The sequence below is a fragment of the Camelus bactrianus genome, chromosome 16 (assembly GCF_048773025.1).
Source record: "Camelus bactrianus isolate YW-2024 breed Bactrian camel chromosome 16, ASM4877302v1, whole genome shotgun sequence".
Classification (NCBI taxonomy): domain Eukaryota; kingdom Metazoa; phylum Chordata; class Mammalia; order Artiodactyla; family Camelidae; genus Camelus; species Camelus bactrianus.
In genome coordinates, this window is record NC_133554.1 from 42,017,960 (window position 1) to 42,038,923 (window position 20,964).

The 20,964-nt window shown below is 49.9% G+C and overlaps 1 protein-coding gene across 7 annotated transcripts in view; it reads left to right on the forward strand.

Annotated features, from left to right (window-relative positions):
• The window catches only part of RAP1GAP2 (RAP1 GTPase activating protein 2), a 150,731-nt gene that overhangs the window by 28,944 nt on the left and 100,823 nt on the right, over positions 1-20,964 (forward strand). For 3 of the 7 annotated variants that reach the window (XM_045518975.2, XM_074343253.1, XM_074343254.1), the window contains exon 1: positions 8,698-8,954. The exons of 3 other annotated variants lie outside the window; for them this stretch is intronic. In XM_045518975.2, the coding sequence (XP_045374931.2) occupies positions 8,848-8,954 (107 nt within the window). In that variant the 5' untranslated portion in view covers positions 8,698-8,847. Of the gene's footprint in view, positions 1-8,696; positions 8,955-20,964 lie in introns of those variants that run through there. One more of the 7 variants, XR_012499573.1, reaches the window with a different exon arrangement.

The window sequence follows — 20,964 nt, forward strand, 5'->3', positions numbered from 1 at the left end:
TTACAGCTCACTGGGGCGAACAGACCAAAAAAACAGCAAACAGATAAATCAATAACCTCCACCCCACATCCCCTCCCCTAAGCTAGAATAATTGCCACAGAGGAAATGAACCAGGGGCTCGGTGCAGAATAACCCACGTACTCTAGGTGAGTTGTCAAGGAAAGCCTCTCTGGGAAGGGGACATTTGGGGCAGGTCAACAGCTGAGGAAGGTTAATTTCCCCATTGGATCATTGGGGATTACACTGTCGGTTGCCCCTCCTACACTAATTCTCTCACATCCCACTGCCTTGTGGGCCGAATGGGTTGAGTCTATTTCTGCTCCAGGTTCTCCAAGAAGGGACCCTCACAAAGGTCACTGCTGGCTGTGCTTGGAGATGGTCTTACAGCCCCATCTCCCATGTCCTCTGAGTGACAGGTTTGATGGATGGTGTTCCCACACAGCTGGCTGCTGAGCCCAGTTCCCTATACCCCTAAAACTGCTCTAATGCGCTAAGAAGGAGGAAATAATTGGGAAACTTTGGTCCTTTGGTTATTAGCTGTGACCCATGCAGCTTCCTGACTCTGAGTGAGGGGGGCAGGGCTGGGGAAAAAAAGAATGGAGGCAAAGAGTTTGGAATCATGGTGTTTAAGGGAAACGACTGACGCAATTTCTGAAGCTGCTTTGGGACTCGGGGGAAGGGGAAGGTGGTGGGAACTAAGGATGGAGGGAGTTGCTCACTGAAAGAGTTTAGATTACAGCAGGAGTGATGCAGGCTAGACAGTTGTAAGAACTTTCCTGGGGAAAAGGGCAGAAAGGCCACAGAAAGCAATCCTGGCAAAAAGCTTGCAAATTACAGACTTACAGCAGCTCACCTGGAGGCTTAAATCTGGGCTTCTGTTTGGGCACGGATAATCTGTGTCCACACAGGAGATAAGCTTTGTGTTTGTCTTTGAAGTAAAAGGATTTAAAGTCTGGATGGGAAAGAGCAATTAACACATCAGTAAGTTAGACTCCAGAGTCCGCTGTGAAGCAAACTCCCAGGGTTAGGTAGAGAGGGTTTGATTAGCCACCGATGGGGGCAATTTCCCTCTAGAAAGGAGTATCTGACCCAGAGTTCTTCTGGGACCCATAGAAGCAAGAGAGAAGTTCAGACAACAGGATGAAAAAAAATTAGGATTTATCAGGAATCAGGTCAATGGGGCCACAACTGATAAATTTTCTGGTCGACCAGACTTGTGAGTGATCTGCAATCCACACAATGTGATTTTCATATTTTGCTTGGTACACACGCACACACACACTTTTGGGCTGCACACCGTAGGCCTGCAAGCCCTATACTTGCCCAGCCTCAAGTCAGCAGCAGAGCTATCAATGGTTTAATGCACAGGGGACCTTACATGGCTGAAGCAAGGTCCTGGAGACCACACAGTGTGAGGCAGACACAGGGCAGGACATGGCAGTAGTCTTCGCTAGCGAGGGTTTGGGGGGTGATGGGGGGAATTGATGTCAGGTTGGCTCATTGGTTACCAGGGAAACCACCAGAGGAGCACGCCCCTCACCCCCTTGGATAAGCTCTCATAGTGGAGATGTTCTGATCTAAAGATTAGAACAATCACTAGCTGAGGCCAGGGGCAAATCTGTAGGAAGTTCAGTCAGCTGAGTAGGATGCAGGTGAAGCAGGGACTGGTCAAGCAGGGGTATACAGAGAGCAGGAGAACAGCCATCTTGGGTGCCCTTACCATACACTCTTCAAGGCACGGAAGAGCCCTCATCCATTAAACTGTTGATGTCTCTGCCCTGACTCTTCAGTCTTGAGACTAGGCAAGTACAGGATTTGTAGGCCTGCGGGGTGCAGCCCAACACACATACACAAACACACACACACAAACACACACACATACACACACTTTGGAGTGTGCCAGGAATGCAGACATACTGCACTGGCCACCTAAATCCTCCGTCAGACTGCAGTGTCTGTGTGTACGTAAACACTCGCCTGCTTGCTGGTTCACAGGATGCTTGCCTAATTTTTGTTAAGCTCGAGGCATAACTTATTTTACTGTACTTGGCTTTCTTATGTTTCACAGATACTACCTTTTAAAAATTTTTTTTAATTTTTTAATTTTACAAATTGAAGGTCTGTGGCAACCCTGTGTTGTCAGAGGATGGTTAGCATTTTTTTTAACAATAAAGTGTTTTTTAATTAAGTTATGTGCATTTTTTTAGCCATAATGCTATTTCATACTTAGTGTAGACTACAGTATAGTGTAAACATAACTTTTGTATGCACTGAAAAACAAAAAAATTCATGTGACTTGATTTCTTGCGATATTTGCTTTATTTGCGGTGGTCTGGAACCGAACCTGAAACATCTCCCATGTATTTGGTGTCCCAGGGAGCAGTTGCTGTGAGCAAAGACTCAAAATAGCACAGGGAGAAAGGCCACTTAAAGTGTGCCTGCAAGGTGCTTTTGCACACACTCTCCTTTAATTAATGATAATATCCATCTCTCAACCTATTTACAAAACTAATATGTAGTCCTTATAAATTTATAAATAGAAGAAAAATACAAAGACAACAATAAAAATTATAATTCCAGAGATGAACCCTATTCACCTTTTTTTCCTATTATTTTTTTCCACCACTTTTTTTTCCCAAACATTTTTCCTTTCCTAATATTTTCTTTTTACTTTTTATTGTGGAAAGTATCAAGCGTATACAAAGTAAATTGAATAGTATAATGAAGCCCGTCCCCCATTATCAACATCTTTGTTTCAAATGAATACCTCTACCCACTCCACATCCCCTTCATTATTACTATTATATTATTAATTTAAGTTCTTTTTTGAAGTAAAATTTACATACCTTGTAATGTACAAGTCTTAAGTGTACATTTTGGACAAATGGATCCCACATCCTGTCCTGACAGAGAACATTTCCATCTCTCTAGAAAATCCACCACTGCCAGAGGCAACCACTGTTCTAATCTTTTGTACCTTAGATTGTTTGTTTTTGAACTTTGTATATAATGGAATCATATAGTATGCATTTTTTGCATCTGGCTTTTTTGCACTCCATAATGTTTTTGAAATTCAGCCATGTAGTTGAATGTGTCAGTATTTTGTTCCTTTTAATTGCTGAATGCTCTTCTGCAGTGTGGATAGACCACAGTTTGTTGATGGACTGTCCATTTTGAAGAAAGCTGCCATGAATATTTTCACACACGTCTTTATGTAGACAATGTATGCTCATTCAATCCTTGCAAGAACCCTTGGAGGATAGCCCTTTTGTTATTCCCATTTGACAGATAATGAAACTGAGGCTCAGAGAGGTTAAATTTCTAGCCCATGGCCATACAGATAGTAAAAGCTGAAGATAGGATTCTAGCCCAGTTTTGCCTGACTGTGGAGGTCTTTTCATTTTTATTCCCCTGCCCTGGTATCTTTGCATCACAGCTGACTGAGGTCATTAACTATAGGGGCAAATGGGTCCTCACCTCGATGACCTGTTGTTTGTAACTGAGTTTTAGCTCAAGTACAGTAGGTAGTATTGATAATGATGGCTCTATGTCGCCAAGAAAAGGTTACATTAAACCTATATTTGAAGAGGACAAGAGCATGAAAGACATTTTAGAGAAATTTCTAGCCAAGGTCATGACAATAAAAGCGATCAAGCAAACAGAGGAAAGTTGTGCTGCTTAAAGCTCTGTTGTCTGGGACTCTCACTTAGGGTGTAATACGTCATCTCCTGAGGAAGCCAGACACAGACGGCGTTTCTGGGTATAGAGAATAGTATATAAATAATGCATGTATAAGGAACCACTCTGTTCTTTGTTGAGCCAAAGAGAATAGGTTTTTGGAGAGTCTGCTGGTTCTTGCTTTGAAAGATGTTGCTAAGCAATGTTGCTAATATTATGGAAAGACAGCTTCTCTCCCCACTTTTCCACTCAGCCCCAGAGTTGGAAGTGGCTTCAAGTGGTAGCAGCAGCTGTGAGGGTTTGCTAGTCAATGAGGTGAGGACTGACCGGGACCCTGGGTGTGAGAGGCCTGTGCCACTAGCCACCCACCCCCAATTCTCTGGAGTGACCCCCGGGCAGCTTCCATGCAAAAATCCACATCTTTAGGTTCAACGGAAATTTCACACATGGAAAATCCTTTTGAGTGTTTCTACTGTGGGAAAAATTACAGTCATGCCGCCTGTATTCGTGGATTCAAAATTCCATAAATAAACCAAAAAGAAATGTTTTAAATGCCTTCAATAACCCAAGAAATAGATGAAGAAGAACTCCTTTCTTCTCCCTCCTACCCCCTTTTCATAACCCCTGAACAGGAAATCAGCAAAGTTCTGATTGACATCACACACTGCAGGCTCTGGGTACCAAATGATGTGCAGCCCCAGGGCTGGATGCCTGCCACGGAGTGGGATTTGTGGGTTTCCTCGGGCATGGTTTCCTTTCCCTGGAGCTCGGAAATGCCACACAAGTCACTGAGATCCGTTTCCAAGCCCTGAGCCAGTTTCTCGGCAGCTCTCTATTCAGTATATGTGTGGCTCCAGGGAAGCCGTCTGAGCTGCGAATCCCAAACTTGGCTTCCATGCCTGGCCTGGGCATGGCATGCAGCTGTCACTGAAGGACCCTGTTGTGGTGGGATGGACCCCTTTGGGGGCAGGTCGTGGGCTCTGAGAGGGGAGGTGAGAAACTGGGAGGAGAGTCAACATGTTGGCAAAGACCCTTCCTGTTCCTCTCTCTCTCTTTTCAAAATAGAAACTGCGTCTCTACCTCAAATGACCTTCCCAATCTTTCCCTTCCCTCCCCCTTCCTCTCCTTCTCCCCCTTCCTCCTTTTCCTCATATGGTGGTAACCCAGCCATGCAATTGTAACTTGGCCCAGCAGGGGGCGCAAACGTACCTGCCAAGGATGCATATCAGTCCCTGACAGTCACAGGTATGAGTGTTCTGCAGAAGTGTGTGTGTGGAGGGGTGCTTCTGAGTGGTTTCTATGAAATGGGGGGTCTGTGTGTGTGCCCCAAAGGCAGAAGAGAGTGGGGGTTCTGGCCTGTCATAAGGAGTTCTAAAGTTGTATGTTTGTAACTCAAATTGCTCCAAAGGTTATGTGATGGCTGGGGACACTGTCTCCTGCAGAAGGGGAGGAGTAAGACATCTGAAGATAGCTGGTTTTCGTAAAAGGCCCCACCCTCTGGCTCCATAACCTCTCTTGCCCCAAATCTACTCCCAATCCTGGCCAAAGAGGGTTGCAGTCATGGTGCAGAGCAGTGGAGGCACTGGGAGTTGGAGGTGGGGTGGAGTGAGGAAGGAGTATTTGCTCCAGGCTCGCTCTCAGACCTGGGTGCTGGCAGCAGGGCTGAGTCCTGGTTTCACACGGATGTGTCTCCTGGAGCGGGTTCCCAGGCACAGAAGGCCCTTTTCTTCAGGACCAAGTATGCGTGTCTGTCTGTCTCACCCCACTGGCCCCTTAGGAATGGGCTGTGCAGCTGTCTGCCCTCTGTTCATGATTAACTGTCCTGTCCCCTCCCCACCCAGCTCCCACTCTGGCCCCCTTTGCCTTTGGGTTTCCCCAGATTGGGGCAGAGACCCAGGCTGGCAGCTGCCTGGCACTTTGTTCTCAGTATCTGAGGGCAGGGGAGGGCTGGAATGGGCCTTTGAGGTCCCGTGAGCTGGGACACTACTGGGGATAAACTGCTGCTTGGCGGTGTGGGATCTGGGAGAAGAGCCCTTCTTTGAGGTCCCCACTGACTTCACTCCCTGAGGCCTGGATGTGTTCAGCCTTCTTGGTCCACCCCAAAGTGCCCCCAGTATGTTGCCTTAGAAGACCTTTAAGTCACTTATGTGAAAAATTGTTCCCTTTGGGTTCTTCTTCAAACTGTGTGATTTCTTCAAGGACAGTGTCTTCGTTTGGTGCAAGTGTGTAGTTAACACCTAACACTTGACTATTTTTCTCTTTTAACTAAGGCGCCAAGATGCTGAGCCTTCGTCAGGCAGCAGTCCTGAGCTAGAAATTAATAAATTTGTATTTGTCTTCATGAGATGAATGATAGATTTTCATTTAGGGTGGCTGCCCAAGCCCCAGGGTAATAATGTTTTCTTTCAAAATTAATTTTAAAATGAGTGGATTTAATTAAAGCAAAATAATAAGTAAATGACAGAGTAGTATGGTATTAAGACAAAAAACCATGAAGGTGGTATGCAACTGGCTTAATTTGGAAAACAGTGGCTGGGTCCCACTGGGTAAGTGAGCCAGGAATGGGATGGTTTTGTGGTTTCATATATGTTAGCCCTGTTTGTTCTGAGCGAGGATACTCTATTTTATTTCTCTCTTACCCTGGTTTCTTGCACAAAGCTGGATGCATCCTAGTTGTCTCATAAATGTTGGTGGAATGGGCAGATCTAGCACAAATGGCCATTACATTCTCTTCCATGGATGGATTTCCTTAGGCTGTGGTGTTTCCTGTGTGGGGTGTGGGCAGAAGGAAGGGCTCCTCCACCAAAAAGAAACTGCTTGATCTTAGGGCGCTAGGAATCAGATCAGGCTATAGTCTTTTGGGGACAACTTTGTATTTTCAGCCACATTGGGGCTGGAAGCACTGTGGTTGTAGAGGAGCTGAAAGGGTCTGGAACCCCAGATAAACAAATTGCTGCCTGCTTGGTGGAAAGAATTTTCACTTTCATTCCAATGTCCTGTTGCCCACTGATGCACTTGACCTAAAATACTTCCCAGGCAGTGGGGCATAGGTGGGAGCCACCCACATTTACCCACCTGAGCCACGCACGTTCACTCACCTGGGAGGGAGTCAGGCTTTGTTCTGAAATGTGCCCTACCCTTGTGTGTGGATAAAATACACCCCATGCTGGCCTCGACCTGAGGCCAGTGCCCCCAGCATCCTCCCGGCTGTGGAGAGGTTCTGTGTATGGCAAAGGCTAAAGAAGCCCTGGGCTGTGTGTGGTGGGGCTCTGCCCTCTTCCCCACTGAGGACACACTCATTTCCCCATTCTTTTTACAGACTGATTCTCAGGTCACTTAACTGGTGTAGTCCTTGCAGCCAGCCTAGCTGCAGTCCCAGGGGTGGGGCCTGGGGCACTCACTCTCTGGCTATAAATAGACGTCTATGGCTGTATCTGTGATTCCCCCAACACCCAGGCAGGCTCAGAGGGGCCGAGGCCATTGCTAATGGATGCTTCATAAATAAACCAGGAGCATTTTGGCATCCCTCTGATGCTCCCTGCCATCCCCCTAGTTCCAATGCCAGCAAGAAGCTGTGCCCACTGGAGAGGTGGCTTGAGGGCTCAGGCCCTTGAATTCATTCGCAGTTTGGTCCCCTATCCAGCAAGGTCCCCTTCCCTGTCTGGATTTTCTGTGCTTGCTTGAACACCAGACTGTATAAAAAACAAGGCAAATTGCCTCAGGGACCTCTTTGGCCCCAACAGGGCTGTTTCCAAAGATGGACTAATTGGCTTGTTTTAATTCCCTTCAGCCCTCAGCCCGATTTCCTTCCCTAGAGGGAGGGGAGGAGAAGTTAAGCCGCGGGTGGAGGTAGGTGGGGGTGGTGAGAGGGGCTAGGCTTCCTGGTAGCAAATGATTAATGAGTGCGGCGTCGGAGCATCCTGCGCCCCTAGTAGGGACCAGCCGGGGCCTTTTTCCCACGGGCTGGCATGACCTTCGGTCTTTGCGTTCCGAAGTGAAGATGAAGCGGGCACGCGGTGTGCGGGAGGAGGGGAAGAAGGCACGCGGGGTGTGTGCCGCGGCCCCGGCTGCTGGTGTAGTAGGGTCCTCCTCCCTCCCCCAACCTGCATCTCCCGGTCAACCTGGGACGCGAGGTGCAAGTGTAGCCGCCAGGAAATCGATCATTGACCCTATGTAGTGTCAAAATTCCAGGGCCCGGAAAATAAATGTTTGCCAGGGGACTGACCCCAGCCCGCGTAGGCGCGGACGCTGTAATGGATCCCTCCGACCCCCGCACGACAATCCTTTCCCCGATTAGGGGAGAGGTGAGAGGTAGCATCCGGCGGAGTCAAAACGGCAGGCAGCCCCGGACGGAGGGCGGGCGCTGTGCGCCTGGCGCGGGGTGCCCTACCAGCCCGGCAGCCTGGCCGCTGGTGGGGGAGGCCGGCAGCGGTGTCGGCGCGCGAAGGCAGTTTCATTTGGACTGAGGACACCCGTTTCCTCTCGGTGCATGTTTTTTCTCCTCTGTTTTAAAGACAGTGACAGCATCAGAGAAGTATCCCGGCGGGCCGGGCTGGGAAAGCGCGTCAGCCGCCTTTGCCTGGGGAGGGAGCTCGGGGCCCAGCCAGCAGAAGCGGGGGACGCGGAGAGCAGAGAGGGGACGGAGAGGAAGCGCTAGGCATCAGGCGGGGCAGGAGGGAGCCCGGGAGGAGGGCAGAGGGCGAACGCAGGCACCGAGCCCCGGGAGCGCTGAGCGCGAGCCGGCCCCTTCCCTCCGCGGGCGGCTGGGCCGCCTGAACCGCCCGCAGCCAGGGCGCCCCGGGCCAGGGCCCGGAAGGCGGGGCCGGGGCGGGGTCCGGGGCGCGGGCGGCGCGTCTGAGCCAGAACCCTGGAGCCGCCCGTCCGGGCCGCGCCCCGAGCGAGCCTTGGAAATGCCCGCGCTGGGGAATCGGGCGCCGGCCGCCCGGCGGGCCGCGAGGAGACGCTGAAGGTCGCCGGGAAGTGAGCGCCCAGTCACCTGACCCCCGGGGCGCACCTAGGCGGGGCGGGGCCCATGCGAGGCGGGCGGCGGGGTACCCGGGCGCGGGCTCAGGGGCCGGGAGCAGGCGGCGCGGAGCGCGCGGAGCAGGGCCGGCGGGGGCGCGCGGCGGGCGGGCGAGGGCGCGGCCGGGCACCGCCGGCGGCCTCGCCATGTCCCAGCCGGCGGGGAGGATGCATTGCCGAAAGGCGGGGATCCGCGCCGCCGTGGTGCTCATCGGACTCCTGCACAAATCTCGAAAACAGAGTAAAGAGAAAAGGTAAAGCAGCGCCTCCTCCCCCTTCCCGCCGCTCTCGGGTTGAATTCCCGTTTTCTTCGGGGTGGACTTTTCCAAGAGGGCTTTTGCCTCGGAGCTGGATGGGAAAAAGCCTCCACTTTGGGCGCCGTAGGGGAGCGAGTTCGGAGCTTCGCCCCAGACGCTGGCTGTTGAGAAAGCCCAGGCAGGGCATTGGCTGGGTCGGAGGGAGGCTGAGCGGACTTTTCGGACTTCATCTCCAACAGAGGGGCACCTAGTCCTTCACCCCCCATTCCCTGCAATTGCCGATCGCGGCGCCCTCCCCGAAGCCTGCAGCGTGGGTAGCATTGATCCGACCCGGGCAACAGTCCCTGGCTCAGGTCCGAGTGGCCCAACGCGCAGGGATGCCATTTGCTTCTCTGCAACTTGGCTGAGCCCACGAGGTGCCGGCCAGGCTGAGTGAGGTCTACTGGCTTTGCACACGGTGCCGGCAGGCAAGGAACAAGTTTGGAGGTTGCTTACCACCCGCCTCCCGCCTCCATGTCTCTCTGTCTTTGGGATTTTTCTGTCTTTGACAATTCATCTTTCTTGGGTTTACTCTCCTAGTTGTTTGCTCCTGGGTGCTGAAAATCATTCTCTCCATTTATTTCAGAGATAGGCTGGAGGATCTGCGGGGTGAGAGATGTGGGTTTTAGGGTGGGCAAAGGAGTTTTGGGGGCAGCTTCCTGGGCTTCAGCCCCCAGCTGTAGACTTGAGGTCCTCAAGACCCCAGAGAGCTGCCCACACAGGCTGGGACAGCCTCCCTCCTCTGCTGGGGTACATGGGCCCAAAGCTTTCCAGCAACTGGGCTTCCCCAGACATGTCGTGGGGATTTGGGGTAACCTCTGGTGGCCCTGCTGGATCCTGATTTCCAGAGGAGGTTGGAGTGGTTAGTGCTGCGTTCTGCATTGACAAGGGCTAACACAAGGGCAGTGGAGTCAGAGACGCCTGTGTGGTGACTGGTGGCCCCTGGGCTTGCCCAGAAGCTAGGTGTGCCTGGGAGAGGTGGCGGACTTTGAGAAGCTGGCATGGGTCGCCCCTGTGGTGCAGTTGTCTCCCATCCCACCTGTCCCCCTTCCCACAATGTTGTCTAATTTGATGTTGCTCACAGCGCAGGATGAATATCCAGTGAAATAGCTGAAGGTGGTTAAGCATGAAATGACATTGAGTCACCTAGTGAGAAAGTTCTTCCCTTTTCAGTTCTCTGCTAATCCTTGTGATTTCTTCAAGGGGAGAAAGTTTCAGGTTGGTGCTAGTCTGACTTTAACACCTTTTTAACACTTGCTAATCTCTCTTTTATAACAGAGAGAACAGACTTCTGGATAAAGGCCTTTAAATGGGGAATAGTGCCTGCCTACAACTTAGGCTGTTTTTGTACCATTTATTTTTAGGATTGTCTCCTAGCTTTGGCCAGAGGTACTGATTCCCCCTGACCCCTTGGAGTGGTGATATAAGGCATCACTTTAAATTAGATGTATCATGTCACAAGAATGAGTCTATTTAGTAGAAATAGTAGTAAGAGTACAAATGGTATAGAATATGGCAGAAATCCTGGAGGTGATCTAGGAATGGCTGATGCTTGGGGCACACTTGTCAAGCAGAGAAAGCTGCCAGCACGACTCCAGAACTCAGGGCTCCAGGTCTGGGCTCCATCCTCCCCTAGACTTGGATTCTCATCCATTCCCCGCCCTTCAGTGTTTTATCTGTACACAGGAGATGAGCAAGCCAACCCTCTAAAGTCAGAAGGATGTGGGATGGCTGGGCTGAGACAACCTGGGTCTGTTCTGAGGGATGAGAAGGGAGACATGCTCAATAGAAAGGGAGTTGCATCAGACCAACCAATTCCTGTCTCTAAGCGTAGAATGTGTGGTGCGTGGCAAGATCCCCGCACAAGGGCTGGCAGCTCTAGTCCTGGCTCCTCCATTGACTGTGATGTGATAGAGTCTAGGTTTCATCTCCCTGAGCCTCAGTTCCTGCATCCACACAAAGGGTGTGGGAGGCTCGAGGGAGATCAAGCTTCAAGTGAATGAAGCTACATCTGAGAGGTAGTGCTGCATGGGGATGGAGGGGTTTGATCAGAACTGCTCCCATTCTCCTGTCTTTGGGCCCCTGTCCTCAGAAACCAAGGGAAGATGTCTGGTGGTGACAGCCCCACCAGTAGTTGAGACCAGCCATGCCTGGGCTGGAGGCAGCCAGGCAGGTGCGGGCCTGGGTCGAGACAGTCTGGGGGTGGGAGGCTGCAGTGAGGCACAGAGAAGGACCTGGACAGGGAGCAGGAAGGGAATGGCCAGGACAAAGATGCCCCAGGCTCGTGGTACTCGTCTTTCCTCCTGGATGCACTGTCCCTGTCCCTGCAATGCAGGCAGACAACAGTGACCCTCCCAGCCTCTGCCCATGTCCCATTCTTCTGCTGCACCTGCCATCATGATGGTTTTGGCTAGAGACTTAACCTTCCCAGGAAATAGAGGGCTTGCTTTCATGTTGGTGCGAAATGACCTTTGCTTCGTGTGTTGTTATCTGGAGTTTCTTTGTCTGAAATCAGCGCCACGCTCTGATTGACCCTTGCTCCGCAGGCACCGCCATGAGGGAGCCTGGAGCAGGCGGCAGCTGCCAGCCTCTCTTAAGCACTCCCTAAACTCCATGCTGGGCATTAAATTTGCTGAGTTCCGCCTTCCTCCCTCTTCTCATCACAGGGGTCAGGTCCGACTCAGGCCCCCTCTTCATCCTTTCCAGAGGCCTGATTCACCCATCGATCTTCCCAGCACCTTTAATTGACAGGCTTGTGTAGATAACACTCCTGGCTGTGGGCCAGAAGGGATGTAAGGTACTGTGTGGCTGGCAGTAATGGTCCCTGGTCCTTGTCATCTTTCCACCTTCCCCAGGCCACTTGGAAATATGGCATATTAGGGGCAGGTAGATGTGCCAGGAAGAATGGTAATGACATAGCTATGCCATGGAGACTCTCAGGCATTCTTGGTGGGTCCCGAGAACTGTCCTCAAAGCTCCAGCCTCAGTTTGCCTCCTGGAAAATTGGGCTTAGTGCCCATCAGCCTTGACTTGACAACTCTATTGAGTTGTGGGACAACCTGGAGGTTCTGCTTTTCTTTCCCCACCGTCTTCCAGGGATTTCATCACCTGCAATCCTACAGAAGCAGTGTTGGGTTTGCGAGGGGTTTGACTCTGAGCAGGGTTCAAAGGAGGCACCTGAAAGAAAGCTTCTTTGGAGGAGGCAGTTTGTGAACCCTTGTGATGGAGAGCTCCTTGAAAGCGCTCTGATTTTCAGAGTAGACAGATCTGGTGAAGGAAGTGGTGCCTTCTGAGGGGGAAACAGTTACCTTTGGCAGGAAGGACTGAGGCAGAGGAATAAACTCAGTTAAAATAGGTACCTTCTGAAGTTGATGTGGCCTCAGGTGTAACTTTCTGAACTGGGCAGAGGTCAGTTAGCAGAAACGAAAGAAAAATCCACATCATACAGTGGGTAGTTATTTTGAGACAAACCAACCATGGGGTTTACGAGGAGAAAGATATAAATTCACTCATCATTCAACAGATCATGAATGGCAGGCCCTGGGGGCCAGGAGAGTGAATCTAATGAATCTGATCCCTCTACTGGGGGGATAATGTCTGGTGGGTTGGTCCTGTGTAGGTCATTAGAAAGAGCTCACCCCTAGCTTTTTAGGAAAAAACACTTTTCCTTGCGAAAAATTTCATGCATGCTCAGAGGTGGAGAGAATATTATAATACAATATCTAGTTTCAGCCATTATCAACTCATGGCCAATCTAGTTTCATTTATTTACCAACCTCCTCCCCTACAAGATTATTTTGATGTAAATCCCAGACATTATATCATTTCATTCTGAAATATTTCAGTATGCTTTTTAAAAATAAGAATTCTTCTAAAAAGCTACCCATGATCATACCCCCTAAGTTAACAATAATTTCTTAATATCATATTCAATCTGTGTTCAGATTTCCCTAATTGCCTCATAAAAGTTTCTCAAAAGTTTTTTTGGGTTAGAATTAGAAAATTCAGTGTGATCAGTGATATGTCTGTTTATAAAGGTTTTCCTCCACCCCCACCCCCCCATTTCTTTGTTGAAACAACTGGGCTTGCTTGTCTTAGGGAGTTTCTCAGAGTCAGGATTTTGTGACTCTTGTCTCCTGGTGTCATTTAACATGTTCTTCTGTCCCCTCTGTTACTGTAAGTTGGTATTTAGTTTTAGAGTTCTATCAGATTTGAGTGGTTGTTTTTTTGTCTTTTTTGTTTTTGAAAGACCATTCCAGTGGAGGTTGTCCAGTTGTCTGCTTTTGTGATGTTAGCAGTTGTTGATGAATTTGTCCTCAGAATTTGAAGGCTGGTGTCATAGAGGATACTTGGGTTCTGCCATGGGAGAGCTGGTGACAGCGCTGTGCACTGGCTGGACGTGGGGGTCTGAGCCTGAGTGTCCAGCAGTCCTGGCTTTGGAGCCGGGGCCTTGGAGTCCCAGAGTCCCAGGGCTGGAAGGGGCACAAGGCAGGAGCTGAACCACTCCCAGGCCCCAGAACAGACAGCTGCTTGTTCTCTTCTTAGGAGGTGGCTGGGTCCTGCCCTCTGTGGAAGAGCCTGTTACTCACCCTCTCTTGTCTCATGTTTGACCCATTTGGCTGTCATGGCTTTAACGAACAGACATCTCCCTTTACCCAGCTTCCCATTTTGAACCTCACAGTGAGTCTGAAGAATTACAAGACAGAATTTGAGGTATAAATGAGTTTATTAGGTTCCTTCTGAGCCACTATTTTAATCTCCCATTTGGTCTCCTCGCTTCTGGTCCCCCTCACCCATTCTCCTGATGGGTGGCCACAGTGGAGTTTTAAATATCCAAATAAAATCAAGTCTGTCTGCTGCAGAAAGCTCTCCATCAGTTTTCCATTCCGTTTCAAATGGAATCTAATCTCTGAAGCTGGGTCTCCATCTCCTGCCTGGTTCTGTGAACTTACCTTTTACCACTTTCCCCCTTACTCTCTGTGATCAGTGTACTTCTGTTGCAAAGGCCTTCTTTCTGTTTCTGGGAGAGGCCAAGCTTCCTCCTACCCCAGACCCTTTACCCATGCTTTTTACAGTGACTTCATTAACTGGTGCTTCCTCATCATCAGGCTCTCAACTAAAATATCCTCTCCTCCAAAAGATCTCCCCTGACCATCCAACCTAAGCAGCTCACTCCAGCCGTTATTACTTCACCCTGATTTATTTCCTCTGTGGCACTGATCATTAACTGATATCATCTAGTGCAGGTAATAAAACAGTTTATGGGCTGTTCCCCAGGAGGTGAGCTGGCTGAGAATAGGGACTTTGCCTTTTTCACATCTGGGCCCCCCTTGCCTAGAATAGGAGGTGCTCAGTAAATATTTGCTGAATGAATGAATGGCTGCTCAGGAGACTCACTGACTCCCTGGGTGTAACCTGCCCATTGCCTGTTTCCCCGAGGTCCTCTTAATACTGCAGAGCCCACTGACACAGATTTCATGATACCCTTTTCTTGTCTGAGAGTCCCCCCCCTTCCCTCTCCTTCCTTCCCTTCCAGAAGAGATTTTTGGAGAGAAATGCACCTGATCACTTGCACATGTGCACTCGCATTGTTATTCCTCTAATGTCTTCCTGCCTCTGGGTGGTTTGGGGACACATAGATGTGAGGGTCCAGGCTGAGTCCAGCCCATCCTGAAGCTGGGGCTGGGCGCCAGGGCCGTCGTGACTCTGGGTTCCTAGATTTCGGGTCCTGGGGCTGCTGTCTCATAGGCTGAGGTGGGCTCCCTTGATTCATGTCAAAGAGGAGCCAGTGGGCGTCTGAATTAGTGAACAGTCTCTATTAGTGAACATACATTTTTTTCTAAATGCAGCTTTATCTCTTGGGAGCCCGCGTGGTGCACAGATGGCTGGTTACCAGGATGTTGCCAAATAGAGGGCTTGCCAGGCCTGCTCGGTTAAACCAAAGAAAATCACTTCTGTGCACATGGGGGTTGCTGAAGGGCTCAGCAAGTTTCTCAGTCGTTTTAAGCAGATGAGGTCCCCCGGCCCCCACCTGCCCCACACCCACTCCACGAATGGAGTTTGTTTGCCTCCTGAGTCCATAAAAAGCAAAGGAGGTAGGCAAGATGATCTCAGGTGGACAAGTGCTTTTTATATTAATGACTATTTAAAAAAAACACATTCTGGCAAGTGAGGCTGGTTTTCCATGTACGACAGTTACATAACATTTTTAAAAAGTAGATTTGTTTCAGTAAAAAATTGCGAGTCAATTAAAAGAAAAGTGTTAAGAAAAGTAATAGTCAGGTGGTACATGGATTTGGGAAGAGTTAGGAAGATGGTGAGGAAATGCCTGTGGTTTAGCGCTGCTGGCAGGAAGGGGTCCCATTTCTCATGTTGGAAGGGGCCCTACAGCACCAGTGTCCCGGGTTATTGAGGATCGAAGGATTGTAACAAGCCAACACCTTCTGAGTCTCATGTGTACATCTATCTTAATTCTGTCAGTTGTTATCTTTGTTTTCCAGCTGAGGGACAGAGGCTGAGAGGTCGAGGAGCTGGTGGGGGGAAGAGTCAGAGGTGGAGGACAAGGATTTTAACCTGGTTCTACTGAGGTCCAGAGGCTGTGCTCTTAACAATTATATTGTTTGGAACCCAGAATAAGCACTTATGCAGTGCCCGGCTTCTGAGAAGTGCTTACTACATGCTGCCGCTGTTACTATGAATGTACTGAAGTGTAACATCTATAGAGTCAGTGCACCAGTCCTAAAGGTACAGCTCAGTGACTTGCCACATATGTATCTGCCTGTGTAGACCCACCCGGATCAGATGTAGCACCTTCCAGCATCCTAGCAGTTTCCCTCATCCCTCTCCAAAGTCTGGTTATAATTACTGTGGAGTACTGTATAGCACAGGGAACTATATTCAATAGCTTGTAATAACCTGTAATGAAAAAGAATATGTATATATATGTGTGTAACTGATTCACTATGCTGTGCACCAGAAATGAATACAACATTGTAAATCAACTATACTTAAGTGAAAAAAAAGTTACTGTGGAAGGCAGGCCATTGCCTTGCATCTGGGTGGTATTTGGGGTAGCCTTGATGCATGTAGTAAAGGGAAGTCAGGTCATGAATTGGGATTTCTGAGTGGGCAACCCAGCTCAACCCAGAAGAGGATGGCATCAGACTCCACACTGATTTCTAGGGGTGAGTGAGCCTGGTTTCCCCCTCAGTGAGGACCTGGAGCTGATGCTGTGTTTAATCACTGCCCTTGGAGCAAGGCGAGGTTGAAAAATTGTCACTTGCTTTTAAGCTTATCAGTTATGAACACTCTGTTTCATGAAGGCTGGAGCTCTGGCCAAGTCCTTTCTGGAGCCCTTTGGGGGTGGGCTGACCCTGCGGGGCCACTTCTCCAAAGGCAGGAGGGAGCTGGCTGTTGGTTAGAGCCGCCCTGTCCCTGTCCTTCCCCTTCTCCCCACTTCTCTGTTTCTTTACTGTCAAGATCTTTACCCACCACACTGAAGACATATGGTAGAGTCAGGGTGCCTTGCTGATAGCTGTCATCATAAGTGCTTACTCTCGAGGCTGAAGCAACTCGTAATGCCCCTGAGCAAGGTGCAGCTCCCACCTTGTTTGCAGGACAGAGCCTTGTAAGGGTGGCGGCAGGACCTCCCTCACTTTTCACTGCCATGTGCTTCAATACCATGCTGTCCTGTCTGCAGAGAGTGGGGACAGCAGAACCACTGGCCCCTGGGAAGAACCCCTGGCCCCTGGGAGTTTGTGGTCTGGGGCAGAGGTCCCTGCAGACTCCTCAGATCTTCGTGAAACCTCTTCTCTGTGCCAGACACTGGTGCAGGCGCTGGGGAGGCAGCTGGGAACAGCACAGGATCAAAACCCTGCCCTCTCTCGAGGGGCTTGTCAGGCCCACAACTGTTTTTTCCTTTTAAGCCAATATTTTTAAATTGGGAGGTTCCATGTTATGAATGTGTATTTCAGTCTCCTCTTGAGAAATCAGAAGCTCTGGCAACATTGGCTGAGCCTGCCTTCCCGCCTGCACCTACGCTGCCAGCTGCCAGCTCTGTTCAGGGCTGGCGCCCTCCTGCTCACCCCAGCACCCATACCTGTTCCTACCGGTGCCACCTACTCCAGCCCCGAGGGGTTGGATGCACAGTGTGGGAAGCAGGAGGCTCAGGATTGGGGAGCTCTGCATGTAATGAACTGAACATGGAGGCTGCGGGTTGGTCCCAGCCTTGCGTGCCCTATGGGTCTCCTTGGTTTGGGGCAGATCTATTGTGATTGGAAATGAGGGATCCTGGCAGCCTGGCTGGGCCCCCTGCAGCGGCTGGGCTGCAGAATGGCCACTGTCAGTTTGCCTGTAGATATTCCTCCTCCCTTCCCCTCCCTAATTACCAGCCCCCTCCCCCCTAAAATTCTGGGAGGCTGGGTTTCACAGAACAAAAACTCAGGAATCCCAAGAGAAGGGACCAGGATAGGAACCTGTATTGAGCTGCACTCTGGGCATGGCACTGGGCTGGCACTTAAATCTCATTCATTTCATTCTCTGCACGACTTAGCATCGTCATCTCCATTTTTCATAGAGGAGAAAACAGAGGTTCAAAAGGGGTGACATAGCCAATGTCATTCAGCTTGTACAGCAGAACTGGGATTCAAACCCAAGTCTGTCTGATGCCAAATTCTAGGCTTTTCTCCCATAGCCAAGTTACTTGACCTCTCTGCCCTTGACTTTCACTAGTCTTTGAAGTGGACTGTGATGCAGCTCAGGTGTATGAAATGTGTACCAGGTGTATGAAAAGGCTTCAGATTATTAAGAGCTGGGACACTTTAGCACATTCTCATTATTTTGTAAGGAAGGGACTGGATAGGTCTCTTGAGTGGCTGAGCTTCTTTTGAATATCAGCCCTGAGCTGGGGGCAGAAAGGGGGGAACAATGGAGCCTAAGGTGGGGGCAGGGTCTGTCCTGTCAGGCTTCAGATAAGCCGAAAGGTCTCTTGGCTGCTGTCCTCACTAATTAGAACAGAAATTCCCACTCCTCTATGAGAAAGGGAAGGTCTGGGCTCGAGCCCGGGTTACCCGTGCCATCTGTATTTCACTAGAACATTTATTTTAATAAGATATTTAATCCTGAGAAGCAAAGGCAGAAACAGTGTGTAAATCAGGAGGTAGCTGAAGCAGGCTGTCCGAAAACCCCATCTGCAAATGTGTCAGAAAGGGCTTTTGAGTGTGACATCCACAAAGGCCAGTTAGTGAGAGCTGAGAAGGTCTCCCAAGGGCACAGCCACGTGGAGCAGGACACAGGCCGTGGTGCGAGTGATGGGAACAAGGCCACCTGGTTTTCATGTCTCAGTTCCCCTGACCTCTCCCCGCTTCTGGAAGGTGCTGCCACCCCCCACCCCCCTGCAGCATTTGCCCTTTCTTTCTCCTCCATAAATGCAAATGGCAGACAGCAGTCCTGCTTCTAAATGGGCTGGGTTCCAAATGCTCATCTGTGCTGTTTCAACTCACTTCTATCAACATGCGTGCAGCGCCAGATGTGGCCCAGGCCCTTGGACGACAGGGTCCAGGAGGAGAATGAGACCCTCTCCCTGCCTCTACCATCTATGCTCCAGGAGGAGAGGCCAGACATGTAGTGTGAACCTCAATACAGAGGGTGTTCAAACTGTGGGTTCCAGTTTCCCTATCTGTGAAATGGGACTAATGAATGATTACCACTTGTTCTTTAATGGAATTATTCGTGTAAGCAAAAATCTTACTCGGCAATTCCATGCCTAGGTGTCTACCTCAAAGAGTTGAAAGCAGGGACTCAAACAGTTATTTGCACACCCATGTTTATGGCAGCATTATTCACAACAGCCCAAAGTGGAAGCGACCTCAGTGTCCTTCAGCTGATGAATGTATAAACAAAATGTGGTCTGTCTGACTGATGGGATGTTATTCAGCCATCAAATGGGATGGAATTCGATACAACATGGATGAACCTTGAAAACATTATGCTCAGTGAGCTAAGCCAGACACAGAAGGACAGAGATTCTGTGATTCCACTTCTGTGAGGTACCTGGAATAGGTAAATTCATAGAGACAGAAAATAGATAGAGGTTCCCAGGAGCTGGGGTGGGTGAGGAGAGTATTGTTTAATGGATGCAGACCTTCTGTTTAGGGTTCTGGAAGCAGCTCTAAAGACGGATAGTGGTGATAGTTGTGCAGTACAGAACTGCACACTTAAAAATGGCTAAAGTGATAAAAGAAAAAAAAATCTTATTCAGGACCCTAAATTATAAAGCAGATAAAAGTGTTTCCCTGGGTGGAGATGGGGTGGTCTGGTGGGGGTGGCTCTAGCCCCATCAAAACTGAGATGGGTCTGCAGCCAGAATGCCTTGGGGACCCCAGGGGAGCGATGGCTCTTCCTTCCCTAGCAGTCCATGTTCTGACATTGAGGGGTCCCCAAGGCCTCTGTCCCACCCAAGTTTTGCTCCAGATTGATCGTCCTGCGTTGCTGGAGAAGGTCACCCCGGGGCGCTGGAGAGCCTGGGCCACCTCATGCAAGCCCTCCTTGTAGCCGGCGTTTTCTTTTCCTGCAGCCAATGGCTCGGGACAGGTGTTGGTTAATGCATTCTGGGGCTCTCCTTGGAGGCCGAGGGCACTAGGTGTGGGTAGGTGGTGGCTGGGGGCCATGAGGGAGGGGCTCAGCATGGGGTCCAGGAGGAGCCTGGAGAGTATTGGCTCTGTGCTGAGCCTGTGGCCACATGATGGAGGGTTGGGGTTTGTGCCCACAAAGTGGACGCCCTCAGTGACCTGCCAGCCAGGCAGCTGCCACCCCTGTGTGCGCTGACCATGCAGAGCAGGCATCTCTGTTGCCCCTGACCACTGCACGTGCTCAGAACCTTCCTGTGAGTGCTCTCTCGGCTGCTTCTTGCCAACCTGATTTTTTAAAGAAATGTTTTATATTTTTAAAATCCATGTTCCTTGCAGAAAATATGGAAAACGCAGAAAAGTACAAAGACTAAAATAAAAGTCATCTGCAATCCCAGATGGGAGATTTGCAGAGATAACCACTATTAACATTTAATATATTTCCTCTGGTCTTTTTTTCTATCCAAACGCATACCCTCCCACACAGTATATTTACATCTGCATCTACATCTGTTTCTCTGTATTATAACCCAAGAGGGATTATACTTTATACACAGTGTATTAATCAGGGACTCCTGGGGACAAGTGACAGAAGCCCAGGCTGAATTAGCCAAACAAGATTGGGGGATTTATTGGCTGGCATAACCCATCTGCGGAAACGGCCTCAGGAACAGCTGGATCCAGGACCATGAACAGTCTCTCTTCCTCTCTGTCTCTGGCGTCTTTGTCTCTCTCTGTGTTGGCTTCATTCTCTTGGACTGTCTCTCCCCATGATGTTGGAACCATGATTGCAGACCACTGTGGGTTTACATCTTAACCTCTTTCCCTCCAGAGGGAAAAACAGCTCCTTTATACCAGCTCCAATTAGATGAATCCCAGGTAGGTGCTCTGATTGGCCTAGATCGCATGCCCATCTCTGCATCAGTCCCTGTATGGGGATGGGCTTGGGGAACTGTGATGGCCCACCCTGGGTCAGGTGCTCATTCCTGTGGCCAGTGTGGGTATTATGACTACAAGAGTCCTTTCCCGTGGGAGAGGATCAGATCACTGAAATAGGGGTGGGGAGTTTTCTTAGCAGAAGAAAAGGTAAGAGTGAGTTGGACAGGTAAAACCACAGACAGAAGCTGCTTTGGCATTGGTTTCAGACACAAGGGCTACCACAGTGTGTAGCGTGAGCACGTGGGTCCTCATTCTTGTACCAATTCAATGGGAGATCAGTTGGTACCACCCCATAAGCAGCATGGCTTGCAAACACATGTCATCATTATGCATGCATATCCCCTTTGACCCAGGGAACCACTTTTGGGGAATTATCTAGCATGTAGGTTTCCACACATGTGGAA